Here is a 16,468-nt window from a genome sequence, read left to right on the forward strand (position 1 = left end):
TTTGATTATCTAATATATGAAGCTGAGTTCTATTAAAAATTATTTTGTAAGAAATTTGAATCTTTAGGCTGAGATTTAGATTAATTGAAGATTGATACCTCTTTTTAAAAATCTTGTTATGGGGCCGGCCCCGTGGCTTGGTGGTTAAGTGAGCGCGCTCCACTGCTGGCGACCCGGGTTCGGATCCCGGGCTCGCACCGACGCGCTGCTTCTCTGGCCATGCTGAGGCCGCGTCCCACATACAGCAACTAGAAGGATGTGCAGCTATGACACACAACTATCTACTGGGGCTTTGGGGGGAAAAAATAAATAAATAAAATCTTTAAAAAAAAAAAAATCTTGTTATGGAAAGTGTAATTATTTGATACTCACCTAAGTGTCATGACTTAGAATGTAACAATGGAGTAGATTCTGGGAAATTTTATCCTTTAAAAGTAAAATTAAATAGTCACCATTATATATCCTAAGATTTTTTTCTTTTTTTTTTTTTTAGCCTTGGCTAATTTTTAATTTAAATGTTGTTTCAGTGCTGCTGTGGTCTGTTTGGGTTCCTTGTACAAGAAGTTGGGTAGAATACTGGGTAACACCTTTACTGATACAGTGGGGAATATTCTTAAAGCTATGAAGAGTGCAGAGGTAAGTAACTACAAATTTGACCAAAAAACAAAACGATCATATTTTAGGAGCTGGCCTGGTGGCGTATTGGTTGGGTTCCTGTGTTCCGCTTTGGTGGCCCAGGGTTCGCCAATTCATATCCTGGACATGGACCTACTCACTGCTCATCAAGCCTTGCTGAGGCAGCGTCCCACATAGAAGAACTAGAAGGACCTACAACTAGGATATACAACTATGTACTGGGGCTTTGGGAGAAAAAAGGAAAAAGAGGAAGATTCGCAACAGATGTTAGCTCAGGGCCAATCTTCCTCAAAAAAAAAGGATCGTATTTTATAAGTTTTATGGTTTCTTGAGCCAATAAAAACAATGAATACATCTGGGATTCCTCTGAATTCTCTTTTAAAATAAAATCTTTCTTAGAAACTCAAAAAAAAAAGAAAAAAAAAAAAAAAAAAAGAGGCTTACCTGTGGGGCTGGCCCAGTGGTGTAGTGGTAAAGTTCGCATGCTCCACTTCAGTGGCCCGGGGTTCGCGGGTTCGGATCCCGGGCGCAGACCTACTCACCGCTCATCAAGCCGTGCTCTGGCAGCATCCCACGTACAAAATAGGGGAAAATTGGCACAGATCTTAGCTCAGCGACAACCTTCCTCAAGCAAAAAAGAGGAAGATTGACAGCAGATGTTAGCTCAGGGCCAGTCTTCCTCACCAAAAAAAAAAAAGAGCTTTACCTTTGACAAGCATACATAAGGTATGTATATAAATATATCCAAAATGAAATATTTCTAGGTGACACACATATCTATTTTGTATATTGCAATAATGCAATAAAATTTTGTCTATTCAGATAAATCCAAATGGGCGAAAACTAAGGTATTTCTCTGGCAGACCCATCCCTATTCCCTCCTCTCACATCACCTTTTCCATCTGATACTGCTTACTAGTGTCAGAGCTGGTACTTGTCACCAAGGACCCAGATACATAATTGGTAACTACTATATACCTGATGAATGGATTAGTATTGTAGCAGCAGCAGAAGGGAGTGAGGAACATAATCAGGGTGGGAAAGAGCACGGAATATGTAAGTACAACCAGGATCTGGATGACCTTTGAATTGCCAGGGGAGCGTATTATCAACCTTAGCCTCATTGATTTGTTGGCATCATTTACCGCTGTGGAACACCCTGTGTTTTTGTAGTTGTCTCTCCACTTGTCTTCCAAGATACTGTGATCTCTTGCCAACTTCAGTTTTACCATTCAGTTTTGAGATGAAAAGTATTTGTATGTTTGTATAGCAAAAATTTAACATCTGTGGTCCCTAATTTTTTTTTTTTTCCCCCCAAAGCCCCAGTAGATAGTTGTATGTCATAGCTGCACATCCTTCTAGTTGCTGTATGTGGGACGCGGCCTCAGCATGGCCGAGAAGCGGTGCATCGGTGCGTGCCCGGGATCCAAACCCGGGCCACCAGCAGCGGAGCGCGAGCACTTAACTGCTAAGCCACAGGGCCGGCCCTGTGGTCCCTAATTTTAAAGATAACTCAGCACCTTTAACTATGAAAATATCACACCAGTTCTTATTCTTACCTTACTTAGAAAAGCAGTCTAGAAAACTCTGAAATAATTTATAAAAATTCTGGCTTGTTACGCACACATTTTTTAAAAATGTACCAAGATAAAACATGGGAAAATTCAGATGTAAAATATGTTCAATTTCAAGAAGAACGTAGCTAATTCAAGAACTTTACGGAGAAGTGAAGTCCATAATATAAAACCGGTGAGAGAGTCTACTCAGCAGATCACTTCTCAGCAGTAGTTTCCTGAAAGATTAAAGAAGGTGATTCAAGAAAAGAGATTGTTGACTTCTATAAATCTGCTTTTAAATAAAGCCAGATGTCTATAAGAACTTTTATTTACTGAGGTATGACCACTTTAAACTTTTTTTCCTCTTAACTCCATTGGTTAAACTGTAATACATTTTAGGCCTCATGGTTAACAGAGGATTACTCTGTAGGTCTCAGAAATTTTAAAGTTATTGCTGTGTATTTTATTGCTTCCTTATTTCTTACCTTTATGATTTGGTTGATGAGGTACCACGACGTTTCGGAGATATCAAAAGGGACTCCCGCCTTTGATACACACCCACCAGTGATATATAACATTTGAAATGGAGATAAAAGAAAGTCAGAAGTTTCCCGTTATCATCCATTTTGTTAGGTTCACCTGTAGTTACTCACTATTATGCTCCTTTGAACAAAGATAAATTAATAACATTACTGTGAAAATGATACTTGATGTTGATCTTTGTCTTCCTCCAACTTTACGTACCTCTGGTGGCCTAACTTCCTGGGATATGGAAGTCATGTGGGGCGTTTAGTAAAACAGCGATAGTGCAATCAACTGCTACCTCTTAAGTGCACTATGTGCCAGGCACTGTGGGGAATATTGTACCCACAGCGTCTTATTTACTTCTCACACTGGCTCCTTGAGGTTTATCTTATCCTCATTTTATAGATGAAGAAATAAGTAAGAAGAGCTTGAAGTCACACAGCTGCTAAGGGTTAGAGCCAAGATTCAAACCTAGGTCTTTTTAAGTCTAAAGCCCAGACTTTTAACTTCTGAGTTAAACTACTTGGACCGATAAATGATAAAATACTAATAGCTGTAAAATCTATTGAGCATTTGCTGTATGTCAGGCACTATTCTGAGCACTTAATGTGTAGTAATTCATTGAATCCTCACAACAACCTGTGAGGCGGGTACTGTTAGACATAAAGAAACAGATTTTCCCAAAGTCTTGTAGCTAGGAGGTGGCAGACCCTGTGCTCTTAACACGTTACCTCATGTTATAGCAACCATTTATTGAATGCTTACCAACACGCAAGCTTTGTTGTAGGCACTTTCCGTGTAATTTCGTTTGCTCTTCACATCAGGCCTGTGCAATTTGTATTGTGTTGAAATGTAGTATATGCAAATAACACTTTACAAATAGTAAACACTTCATAAAATAACAACTATTAATGTTTCTTGATGCCAGAATGGGTTGGTTAGTGTGTACAAAAATCGGAGTATTTCTCTAATATATGAGAAATTTCAGTGCTTAATGCTGTTCTTCACAGTGAATTTTTTTTCCTTTAAATTTTTTCTTTTCTCTTTGGTAGTCTCAAGGTCGATATGAGATTATGCTGAGTCTGCAAAATATATTGAATGGACTAGGAGCTGCTGCTACATCTTGCCACAGGGATATTTATAAAGCTGCTAGATCCTGCTTAACAGATAGATCCATGGCCGTTCGTTGTGCTGCTGCAAAGGTGAAATGGTCTAATAAGCAGATTTGCTAAAAGTTAATATAAAGAAAATTAAATCCGTTTGTCCCTGTGAAAACACTAGTAACAGCTACGTGATCTTAGAGCTGCAGCCTTGGTAATCAGCTAGGACTACCATCTCATTCTAGCACATGAAGAAACTGAGACCCAGAGAGTCATATGAATTTCCCAGGGTTCTTTAGTAGTTAGCAACACAATGTCAAAGGATGGGGAGTTCAGATTGCCAGGCTCGTAAGTATTCTTTCCACTGTGCTATGCTTCCTTGCTATAACTGTGTAAACTAAAATTTACATGTAAGGTTTATGTTGTTTGAAAGTGATTTTTGTTTTTATCATGCCTTCTTAACATAATTGGTTAGATAGTACAGTAAAATTGTTGGCTTATGTTGGAATTATCCTCACAATTGCTCATAGCCAACAGATTGATTCTAAAGACATTTTTTATAGCCGCCTGACTTACAGATGGGTCCTCCTCCCCAGTCTTTGTGGGCACATTGCTTTATGTAGTATAAGTTTTATGACTTTTAATTGTCCCTGCAATCATTATTTAGATACTTTGGATTTGTGTATTTTTTTTTTAGATCTTAATAGTTTCTACAGCCTTAAATAGATCTGAACCTGACATTTGTATTTTATTTTTCATTAATTTTTGTTTTTCCAATTGAATAGTGTCTCCTTGAACTTCAGAATGAGGCCGTCTTTATGTGGACTACAGATCTGGACAGTGTGGCCACACTATGTTTTAAATCCTTTGAAGGTTCTAATTATGATGTGCGGATTTCAGTTTCAAAGCTACTAGGCACAGTGTTGGCAAAAGCTGTGATTTCTAAACATCCAGGAACAGGTAAATTCATGTAATTACTTTCAGAATGTCTTCTATAATTTTTTCCCAGTTGATTTCTAACAAGCATAGGTAGCGTTACTGCTACCCATTATTACTTTCAGAAAGAGGTGGGATATAAACAATTTTAGTTCCTAAACATTGTTGTAGGACCCAAGATTTCATTTTGAAACAATTCAGTAAAAATTTGAGGAAAAGAAATAAAGGAACTCTTGACGAAATGTGCTTTATGCAATCATCGTATTGCTTTACATTATGGCCTTTTTTTTTTAAGAAGAAAAAGTAAATTGTGAAGTGTTATCCAATAAGAGATATAATCTAAGTCTTGAGAATTTTTTTTTTAGCAGCATACATCTGACTACATACATTTGGCTTGCCATTTTCTAGGTTGGTACAAGGGAACAATGATGTAAATAATTCCAAACAGCAATGTTTGACATTTACTGTATTTGGACAATTTGGTTTGTGTTAGTTTTTATTTCCTATTTATACACTTCTAGGCAGTAAGCAAAGATGGGGTATCTTTGAAAACGTGAGAGTTTGTTTGGGTTTAATCTACAATGTACATAAAACATTGATGAATAATGAAAACTTACTGTATCGTTTTATCTCCGAAGAATAAACAACCTCACACAAATGAAAATGTGATTGTTCTGTAGAACCTTGCTCCTCAAACATCTACAGGCCAGGAGAACTGACATCACCTGGGAGCTTGTAAGAAATGCAGAAACCCAGTCCCCACCCAACTTACTAAATGAAAATTCTCATTTTAACAAGATCCCCAGATAATGTGTGTGCACATTAAAGTTTGAGAAGCATTACTCTAGGGATTGTTCATTGTTATATCAAGGAGGATTCTGGTTTTTGCTAAAGCCAGTGTTTCTTAACCAGATATGAGAGAGGACAGGTAATATAGCATATCAGAATCACCTGGGGACACTAACAAACTGTACAGTCTCCTCATTCTCCAATTGAGACCTAAAAGTTTACAATTTAAAATAAGAAATTTTTATTGTGGTTCTTCTGATCTTGTAATTCAAAAACACTTTCTTGGGGCCGGCCCGGTGCTGTAGCTGTTTAAGTGCGTGTGCTCTGCTTCGGCAACCCGGGGTTCGCAGGTTTGGATCCTAGGCGCGCACCAATGCACTGCTTGTCAAGCCATGCTGTGGCGGCGTCCCATATAAAGTAGAGGAAGATGGGCACAGATGTTAGTCCAGGGCCGATGTTTCTTGGCAAAAAGAGGAGGATTGGCATCAGATGTTAGCTCAGGGCTGATCTTCCTCACACACACACAAAAAAAGACTTTCTTATTTATGGGGGAGAGGAGAAAGGGCGGATGGGAAGAGGAAGAAGCTACAAAAAAATCCAAACCAGGGAAAAAAAGGTTGTTCAGAGTATTTAAGAGATTAAATCTTAAGCCCCCTAAGAAATTGAAATTAGAAGACATGTTTAATCAAACCCTCTTGAAAATGTGACTTGCTCATTTCTATAGATGTATCGTTAGCACGAGCACACAGTTGTAGTAACAACAAGCAGAATGTAGAATTGCATAACAAATGCGAATACTATTTCAATGTACACTTTCCTGTAGTAGCACTAAACTAGTACCGGCATATTTGTCATCATACTAAGTAAAGAATCAGCTTCACCATCACTAAAAAACTTTTGCCCAACGTTTTGTTAGAAATTGTGTCATCTTGCATCTGTAAGTTCTAGCTTGGGTTATAATTGAGTTATTTTCATACAATTAAAAAATGATCTAGATGTCATAATAGATTTTTCTTTAAGTAGGGGACTAATAGCAACATAATGCTTAATAATTTGGAAAGCAAATGCAATGGAGGTTTGTACACTCAACCACAGTGTGCAAAGATTATGAGGTAAAGAACTGAAATGATTTTTCTAGTAAAAGTAACAGGTTTCGAATAGATGGTATATCATACTAAGGCACTTAAAAAGCAGGGATCAAGTATGACATTTTTCTAACATTGGGATAAGTTGCCAGGGATTTATGTAGTCTTTTGAAATTACTTCTTAACCACGAACCTGAAGTAGGTGCTTAGCGGTGGCTGGCAGTCATACTGTGTTTCCTTCGTCCATTCACTCTCTCACTTTCCTAATTGACGATTTTATACCTTCTTCTCACCTCAGACTCCTTTCCCCATCTTACCTTCATTTGATGGCCTATCTTGCATAGGCTCCCCTACCACATCTACCCACCTACTAGCATCTATACCCATATGCTCTGACTTTCCCACTGTTACTAAGGATGAATTATCCCATTTTCTACTAAAGCCATACTGTCAGTGTATATTAGAGCTCTTCCTTTCGCCTGCTCAAGGACATTGCTTTAGGAGGTGTCCCCTCTCTTACATCAATTTTTCCCTCTCTATTGGAGTATTCCTACAAAAACATGCTTTTGTTTCTCCCATCTTTAAAAAAGAAAAAAGGAGATGGGAAAGCTGTTTTTTTACAGTGGGATGCCAACTAATGTAGAAGGAATGATTGTTAGATAATGACCTTTTTTGCAATCATTGTAGTACATAATAATTTATGCAGGTAGGAATCCTCAGTGCATTCTTAGATGAAAGTTTGATGGGTTACAGGATAGTTATGCTGTCTTAAAGTATCACCACACAGCTTGCATAGTAAATTACAAAGGGAAAAATGACATTTTACAGTGGACAAACCTGGCAGCCACCTTGTTCAAGTGTTCAAAGATAATATCAGCAATGTAGGAACGGACTGACACTATGCCTGATGGTGCTTTTTGATGTTACGCGTTGAGAAGGCTTACGGCATTACTTAGGTAGTTCTCCTGCCAGAAATTCTGAGGAAATACTAGACAAACTCAAATTGTGGGCTATTCCGTAAAACAACTAGCCCCACATGTATTCAAAAATGAAAAAGTGGTAAGGAAAATGGTGAGTCTAGGTGAAGGGTATATGGGAGTTTATTATTCTTGCAGCTTTTTTGTAATGTTGAAATTTTTTCTAATAAAAAACTTAAAAATACATATGTACATATGCCCAGACTCCACTCTATTGCAGCCACCTTGATGTAAGCCACCATCACCTCTTGCTTGAATTACTAAATTGCTCCTAATGGGTTCCCCTTCTTCTGCCCCTTTGCCCCCTTCTGTGGTCCTCTCAGCACTGAAGCAAAGTGACAGATATCACTCCTCTGCTCAGGTTCCTCCACTGGCACCTCACTTCGCTCACATCCTTAGAAGGATCTAGAAGGTCCTGTGTCTTCTGCTCTCTCCCTATCCTTCCACTCAGGCCTGTCTCCTCCTAGACCCTCCACTGCTCTGTCCTCATAGTTCTGCTTGAACTCACTGGGCCTCCTCGAGGCCACTTTGTCCTAGCTGTTTCCTCTGCCTACAACACTTTTTCTCCAGATATCTGCATGCCTAATTCCCTCACTACCCTCAAACTGTGTTTCTGTGTCCCCCTTTCAGTGAATCCTACCCTGACGACCCTATTGAAAATCACAAACACTTCCTCCCACCCGCAGTATTCCTGATCTCCTCTGTTTTTTGCATGTCTTTTAATCACTGTTTAACGTACTATATATTTAATCATTTATTTTGTTTATTGTTGTCTCTCCTTCCTAGAATTTACCATCCACGAGGGCGTGGATTTTGTACTATTTACTGATGTTTCTCTCCCAAATGCCGATGTAGGTTTTCATTTGTTTCCGTTGGTTATCTCTGTCTTAATTTTGATTAGCGGAAGTTTATTTCTTTGCTGTGTATGACTTGAGTCAGTAATGAGGGTCAGAGCTTGTGACCATTTTTCAAAAGAATGAAAGGGGGAAAATGAGTTCTTTTTTTTATTTTTTGTTTTTTTGTGTGAGGAAGATCAGCCCTGAGCTAACATCCATGCCAGTCCTTCTCTTTTTGCTGAGGAAGACTGGCCCTGGGCTAACATCTGTGCCCATCTTCCTCCACTTTATATGGGACGCGGCCACAGCATGGCTTGACAAGTGGTGCCTCGGTACGTGCCCGGGATCCGAACCCAGGCCGCCAGCAGTGGAATGCGAGCACTTAACCACTAGGCCACGGGGCCGGCCCTGGGTTCTTTTTTTTAAAGGGGATATTATCCCCTTGACATTCACAGGGAGAAACTCAGCTGTGTCAAACTGAAGACAAACTTAAACATTCTGCCCTAACTAATCTCTTAATTATTATAGCCTGAAGGCCACCTGGGCAATTTGGGTAATATTTGGCGTTGATTTCTTCAGAAACTGAAGATAGAACAAAAGTTGGACTTGCAGTTGAGAATTTTAAAAGTAGGACATGGTGGTTACTTTATATAAGTTTCGATAAGAGTTGTAGAGAATTTGGAAAAATAAAATTACGATTTTGATATTTTTAGTATTTCGAAAGAATCTTCAAAGCAATGTATAACATTTTCATTCATGGAGAACTGGGGCAGTTTATGTTTTCCCTTATTTTAGAAGACCATTAGCGTTTTAACTTCTTTGAGGAACAGAGAGCAATAGGATAATCTGAAAGTGGCACAGACTTGAAGATGTTGTTGACATGGTACTTCAGTGTCTGTTGTGATTTGACCTCTGAACCCCTGTGTCACTGTGTATTAATGTGTGTAATGTCTCGTAAGTTTTGCATTTTATTTGGATTTTTAGTTTATTTTTATTAACGTGCTGATCAAGATCATGCATTAAAGTTTAGTCTCTGAAATACGAATCACGTTTTGTTCTTTGTTATAGCAGCTTCACGTCAAAGCATTCGCAGAATATCTCTGGAGGAAGTTCTGGAATTACTAGGAACAGGGTTTCTGCGTGGGAGTTCAGGATTTCTTCGAGCCAGTGGAGATATGCTGAAAGGAACCAGTTCAGTCAGTAGGGATGTTCGAGTTGGAGTTACTCAGGTTAGAATTACAAATCAGTATCTGAACGTAATTCTCACTGGCCTATAAGGAAAGCGTTAGTGTCTAACTCCAGACAGAAGTGATACTGTGCAAGATCATCACTTATGCTCTCATACTTATAAATAGATACAGTGAGGCCAGAACACTTTTTAAAAACTGGATTACGGGGGCCGGCCTGGTGGCGCAGCAGTTAAGTACTTGCACTCCGCTTCAGCAGCCCAGGGTTCGCAGATTCGGATCCCTAGCGCACACCAATGCACCGCCTGTTAAGCCATGCTGTGGCGGCGTCCCATGTAAAGTAGAGGAAGATGGGCACAGATGTTAGCCCAGGACCAGTTTTCCTTGGCAAAAAGGGGAGGATTGGCATTGGGTGTTAGCTCAGGGCTGATCTTCCTCACACACAAACAACAAAAACTGGATTACAAGTCAGAGAACCTTATTTACAAACAAAGCAAATTAAATAGACTGTTACCCACTATGTATTTTCGATTCCTAACAATGGGAGATTTTTGTTTATTTCCTTTGAAATACAAACAACATTTTTTGTTTGTTTCTGGGCCTTGTGCCTTCATGGGTCTTGTGGTTTAACATGTTTTCCATTGTGTTTATGTGTGCTTGTACAGTTTGAATTTAAACTATTAGGTACATATTCAGCATGGGCAATATTGTATTTCCATTTTATATGGTTTCAACTCCTAAGTAAAGGTTACAGCATGTAATCTACTTAAGTGCTTAAATTCTTGGTCTTAACCAAAATGTAAAAACCTAAACCCTGGGAAAAACATCTTAGGATGAAACAACACAGAGGTCTCTGAATTATCTTGTTTTATAAATGCCGTTATAGTTCAAAGCAAACCTGTGTTTTTTTAAATTCACGTGTCCTCATTGTTTTATACTGCGTGATGTCATTCATGAAAATGTAAGATGTCCCAGTATAGTTACAAACTGTGTTTCTAAAAAACAGATTGCATAAGAAAACTACTGTCTTTGTATCTCTAGAGTAAGACAAATGATTAGCATTCATGAAAATAAAAAGCAATGATGCATCACCTAAATTTCTTTCAGGTTTATAGAAATAAATTCCCTTAGGGTTATAGTGTTGGAACATAGTTAATTCTTACAATGTGTTCATATGTTAGATTTGGGGTTTCTTATTTAGAATGTTAAAGAGCTTGAATCCTTTGTTCAGAAAATCCACAGACATTTTACATATTAGCTGACTAGGCTGACTGTCCTGAATCTTTGCACAGCCTGACCAAATAAAGTACAACAGACAGCATAAATGAAATCTCAGTTGAAACACTGCATACTTCAGTTTTGGCTTAACAAACAAAAAAGTAGTACTACATTTATATAGCTGAAGTGACTATAAATGAGGAAAGACTAAAAAGAGATATTAATAAATTCTGCATATTTTGTGGAAGAGAAGACATTAATGTAGAATTTAAATTATTTCATTTTGAAGATAAAACTCCTTTCTTTTTTAGGCTTACGTGGTATTTGTTTCAACACTAGGAGGAGTGTGGCTAGAGAAAAATTTTGCTGCCTTTCTTTCTCATGTCCTAAGCCTCGTGTCACAGTCGCACCCTAAAGCCACCCAAACTCAGATTGATGCTGTCTGTGGTCGCCGGTGTGTTTCATTTATCCTTCGAGCTACTATAGGAGGCCTTCTTGGAGAAAAGGCTCAAATTGCTGCTGCCAAGGATATTTGCCAGGCTATCTGGAAGTTAAAGAAAGTTGTGGGTATGGATCCACTCAGACAATCTGTTTTAACAGTGCCAAAGGAATTGTCCCTTTGAAAAAGCTAGACTGGTATATTACTATATTAATACAAAAAACACTTTGATAATAGATGTCAGTTGTTTCAGAGTAGTCAATATATAGGTGAGATATAAATTATCTAACTTGGTAAAAACTGTCATATTTATGTACAAATCTTAAAGGATGGTGATAGTATTTCCTCAGAATTCATGATCTTCCTATAGAAGTTGAATACATTGTTTTTTAAAAACAATTAGTTTATCTCAGTTCCTATACTGTTTTAAGTCCACTCTGCTTATCTTGTGTATCAATATAATTGTAATATTCTTTAGTTTTCCATGAGTTTTCCCTTTCAGTAGCTTTTTACTTGCTAAAAGAGTAATAAGGGATCTGTGGTCAGGTTGCTTGAGCTAAATCAGTTATATTTAGTTCTTTCTCTGTTGATGCAAGTCCCCATTGTAGTATTTCAGTTACTGCCTTAAGGGTTTCAAATAGATCAAGTGGAGGTATTAATTTTTGCCTTTATGCTTTTCTGCTCCTAACACCCACCCCCTGTAACACATTTTACTAAAACAGTAGTTCATTCTTACGCCTCTGTCAGATGCTGTGATGAGTGACGGTAACTTGGAAACCCGGCTTGGCTCCGCAGATTTAGCAGCTGGCCAGCATATGCTGGTGTGTGCTTTACAGGAACTTGGAAATCTCATACACAGTCTCGGCACCACAGCCGCACCTTTGCTGCAGGATTCAAGTGCAGGTATCTGTTATTTGTGACTCATCTCAGTACCTTATTTTTACTTTTACTCTAGACAGCTTTTTTCCAAAAGGAAATCTCCTTCATATAGCTCATTTGTTATAGATTCCACTGCAAATTTATTAGAGATGTTTTATAAAATATATATAATCCAGATTATTAAAAATATGTATATATTTGAGTTTTTTTGCTTTTTAATTAAAGATTCTCTGAATCTCCCCCTGCCCCCCTTTTCTGGAGATATTTAAGATAACATGGAAAAACAGAGAAGTAAACCTGAACTCATCTCTCATCTGCAGTGAAAACATTAGTTTCTATGTGGTATAAGTCATTCATTTGCTTAAAGGTCTTTTCAAGCAGTGTCTGTTTCTCTTTTGAAAATTATTTAATCACTTTGAGAGATAATTCACATACCATAAAATTCACCCTTTTAAAGTGTACAGTTCGGTGGTTTTGGTATATTCAGAGTTCTACAACCACCTCCACTGTCTAATTCCCAAATGTTTGCATCACCGCAAGAAGTCCTGGACCCAGTAGCAGTTACTCCCCATTTCCCGTTCCTCAGCCCCTGATAACCACTAATCTACTTTCTGTCTCTATGGACTTGCCTGTTCTGGACATGTCATATAAATGAAGTCATACAGGTTGTGGTCTTCTGTGACTGACTTCTTTTATTTAATCACTTTTAAAAATCATTTTTAATGGTTTTTGTCCTTTGTGATGCACATTTCCTGCTGATTGAAGCTTTACATTATATTTTGTTTACAAGTTGTTTATCCCAGGATATATTATTTAAGTGGCAGTCACCATGAACTGTTACATGTTTTGATGAAGGTGTATGTTGGATTATAGCAAATGTAAACTTTTATTCTTACTGGTAGTGGTACGCCACTGCCTTTGTAATTGGTTAGTAGCCCATTGAGGGCCTAGCAAAAGCTCAGTTTTGTTCTCAGATATGATAGACAGGAAGTAAACTAATTATGTAGAGTAATGTGCCAGAAGGGATTTAAAAAAAAGGAGAATGGAGCATGGTGTAACATTTCTTTTCAAGGTGTTTTTGTTATTTATTGATAATTTTTAATTGCTAACATTACTTGAATAATGATTTCAAAATAAAGTAAGTAGAACATTGGCTTATTTAGGAAATAAAATTTTTCTTTCGTGTACTGACTTAATTTAAGCCAGTTTTCATGAGATATATTAGTAAAACTAATTCTTGGATACGAAAAATTATTTATAATTATCACTTATTTTTTTTCTATTTTGATTTGGCTTTTGATAAAGATAATAACATTTTATATCCATGTGGCTGCTTGTTCTTTTGACTGTTCTATGGCTGAGTTTTGTCTGTGGAGCTAAGTCATCATATGTTTTTTTCTGTCCTTCCAGGCATTCTTGACAGTGTCATTTCAGTTACCGTTCATCCTAGCGTTTCTGTTCGACTAGCAGCAGCTTGGTGTTTACACTGCATTGCTGTGGCGTTACCTTCTTATCTAACGCCTCTCTTAGACCGCTGCCTGGAACGGCTTACTGTGCTTAAGTCTTCACCCGAAGCAGTGACTGGCTTTAGTTTTGCTGTGGCGGCTTTGTTGGGAGCAGTGAAACATTGTCCTTTAGGAATTCCTCACGGAAAGGGCAAGGTAATTGATTCATTCTCCACATGTATGATAATGATGTTTCAAGTTTTTCCCAAAAACATCATCATCTTCTTGTGTACCACCCAGTCAAAGCCATGCAGGACAAATTTCTGAGCGATCAGCTGCTCTACTTAAATGTTAAATATTATCAACATAATTGTTGTAAAAAACAAAGGGATAGTTAAAAATGTCTTATCCACACTTAAACAGGAGTGCTTTCTGTTAGAAGTATCTCCATTTAGTAACAAAATTTGTTCCTAAAGTCTTTATTTTGCCATATATTTAGTCCTGCCATAGAAGTGCATTTAAAATTACCCTGTAGGGCCAGCCCCGTGACTTAGCGGTTAAGTGCACGCGCTCTGCCGCTAGCGGCCCGGGTTCGGATCCTGGGCGCGCACCGACACACCACTTCTCCGGCCATGCTGAGGCCGCGTCCCACATACAGCAACTAGAAGGATGTGCAGCTATGACAGACAACTGTCTACTGGGGCTTTAGGGGAAAAAATAAATAAAGTTAAAAAAAATAAATAAAATTTCCCTGTAAAGGACAAATAGAGCTACAAAAGAGATTTTAAATTTCATTTAATAGTTTTATAGTTAGTGGTATTATTGGTGATATTATTTTGAAATTAGTTTACATGTAGTAAACTTTAAAGATAAACTTGAAAGATAAAGTAGATAATGAATGTTCTTAGGAACCAAGATTTTCCACATATAAAATAAAGCTATAGCTGTAGAATGAAGAAAGTTAAGTAAAAGCCCCATATGTTAAATTTGAATTGAAAATATCACTATAAACTTATAATTTCATTTTTTCAAAAATACTTACATCCTCCGTCTGTCCAGTGAAAAGACCTAAAAGCATTGACAACCCTGTAGCAGGGAAAACCGCTAGTGCCCAGATTATGGCTCTAAATACCATTTGAACCAAAAAGGAATCAGGTCTCCATGGAGGAATGGCTGGTTCCAGGTCTGGGACAGGAAGTGTACAGTATAAGCCTGAAATATCTTGTCATGCCAGAAAGCAAGGATGTCATCAAAGACTACTGTGTTCGTTTTAATAGGATACAGGAGGTAACTTAAGGGGCTTCCCACTGACCAAAGATGGGGTAATGTGTGCATCAAAAAAATAATGACAACAGTGGATTGAAAAACATAATAAATATATAAGACCTCATGAGTTCATAATGATACTGAAAAAAATGTCTCCCCAAAATTGCATTGCTACCAAAAGATACAGTTTTCTGGGTAAATTTAGTGCTTTTGAATGTAGCACTTTCACATAGATAAATGATACAGAACCTAGTGAGTAAATAACCCAGTTTTAATATACAAAGAATTTTGATGAGAACTAAAGAAACTTTTTTAATGAGATAGAAAACACAAAATAGGCAAAGCATAGTGTGGGAATTTTATTTCTTTTTGCATAGCTAGGAATTGCAAGTTGTCAGAGAATATTGTTTGACAATGAAAGCCCTCATAACCTGGGCCTCACACACATGTAAGTATTTTTTAAATAATAAATCACCGTCGTTCCTTTCTTATTGTCACTCCTCTGTCATTAATGAGTATTATAGTATATTCTCCACAGTTTCGGCTTTGTAAAAAAACATACCATTACTTCAAAAATTCTAAAACTATCTTGAGTATTGCCAAGGCCCTTTGAATAAGGTGATTGACAACTTCAAAAGGTGGTATTATTCATTTAAATTTATTATTTTAGCTATATTCTAAACTAATATATCACATCTTGCTAAGCAAAGAATTGCCATTGCATGTATTAAATTTAATATTCTCAGATCTTATTAGTTTAGGCAGACAGGATTGGTTTCTTTAGTCCTCACTCTTTTTGAATGTTGCCCATTGACTATATAGGCTGTATTCCTGTAATGAAACTTTCTCTAGTAATTACAGATCTCAGATAGTTGCTTAAAACTAAAATTCAAATTCTATACAGCTAATCTGGAACAGTCATACAGTGTTGTCACATATGCTCTACAAAGAATTATAGGGTTGCTTTGTAGAACCTAATATGCCAATATTTAACCTTGGAAACTTACTTTTTTTATGGTATCCTGTATGACATTGTCCTATGGTATAGTCTATAAGAATAACAGTCCATCACTTATATTTATTGTATGTAAGAGTTAATTTTTCAAGACATTAGTTGCTGTCGTTTGTCCAATCAGCTATAAACTGATATGCTTTTTTTTTACCTTGTTCTTCTGTACATAAATAGATTATTATGACATTAGCAGAGGATTTACTGTGTTCTGCTGCTCAAAACAGCCGCCTTTCAGCTCAGCGCACCCAAGCTGGATGGTTGTTGATTGCTGCTCTGATGACACTAGGTAACAACAGTCTTGTGGAAGGTTTACATAACTATGAACTACTTTGTGTTTTCTGAATGTAAAATATAGTAGTGTGTGATTTGACAAGACTAACTTTTAATATGTACCAGAATTTAAATATCCACACAAACATTTTTCTTCTAGCAGTCACCTTAGGAAGCCATATTGACTTACTCCATTCTTCGTACTTTTTTCAGATCTTCTGGTTTGAAATTCTCTTCAAGACCAGTTTATGAGCCTTAAGTAGAATAAGCCAATTTGATCATCTTTCAGGCTTAATTCTGAATGACTATGAC

At 37.4% G+C, this 16,468-nt stretch overlaps 1 protein-coding gene across 6 annotated transcripts in view; it reads left to right on the top strand.

Annotated features, from left to right (window-relative positions):
• HEATR5A (HEAT repeat containing 5A) overlaps positions 1–16,468 on the top strand; it is a 101,282-nt gene that overhangs the window by 15,620 nt on the left and 69,194 nt on the right. For 4 of the 6 annotated variants that reach the window (XM_087422850.1, XM_087422868.1, XM_087422853.1 and 1 more), the window contains exons 4-11: positions 528–636; positions 3,770–3,919; positions 4,603–4,777; positions 9,509–9,669; positions 11,157–11,412; positions 12,032–12,187; positions 13,574–13,824; positions 16,061–16,172. In XM_087422850.1, coding sequence (XP_087278976.1) covers positions 528–636; positions 3,770–3,919; positions 4,603–4,777; positions 9,509–9,669; positions 11,157–11,412; positions 12,032–12,187; positions 13,574–13,824; positions 16,061–16,172 — 1,370 coding nt within the window. The remainder of the gene's footprint in view (positions 1–527; positions 637–3,769; positions 3,920–4,602; positions 4,778–9,508; positions 9,670–11,156; positions 11,413–12,031; positions 12,188–13,573; positions 13,825–16,060; positions 16,173–16,468) is intronic. The other 2 variants (XM_087422875.1, XM_087422876.1) reach the window with 1 other exon arrangement.

This window comes from Ceratotherium simum, chromosome 3 (assembly GCF_057802395.1).
Source record: "Ceratotherium simum simum isolate JZ-2026a chromosome 3, ASM5780239v1, whole genome shotgun sequence".
In the NCBI taxonomy this organism is placed as follows: Eukaryota; Metazoa; Chordata; class Mammalia; order Perissodactyla; family Rhinocerotidae; genus Ceratotherium; species Ceratotherium simum.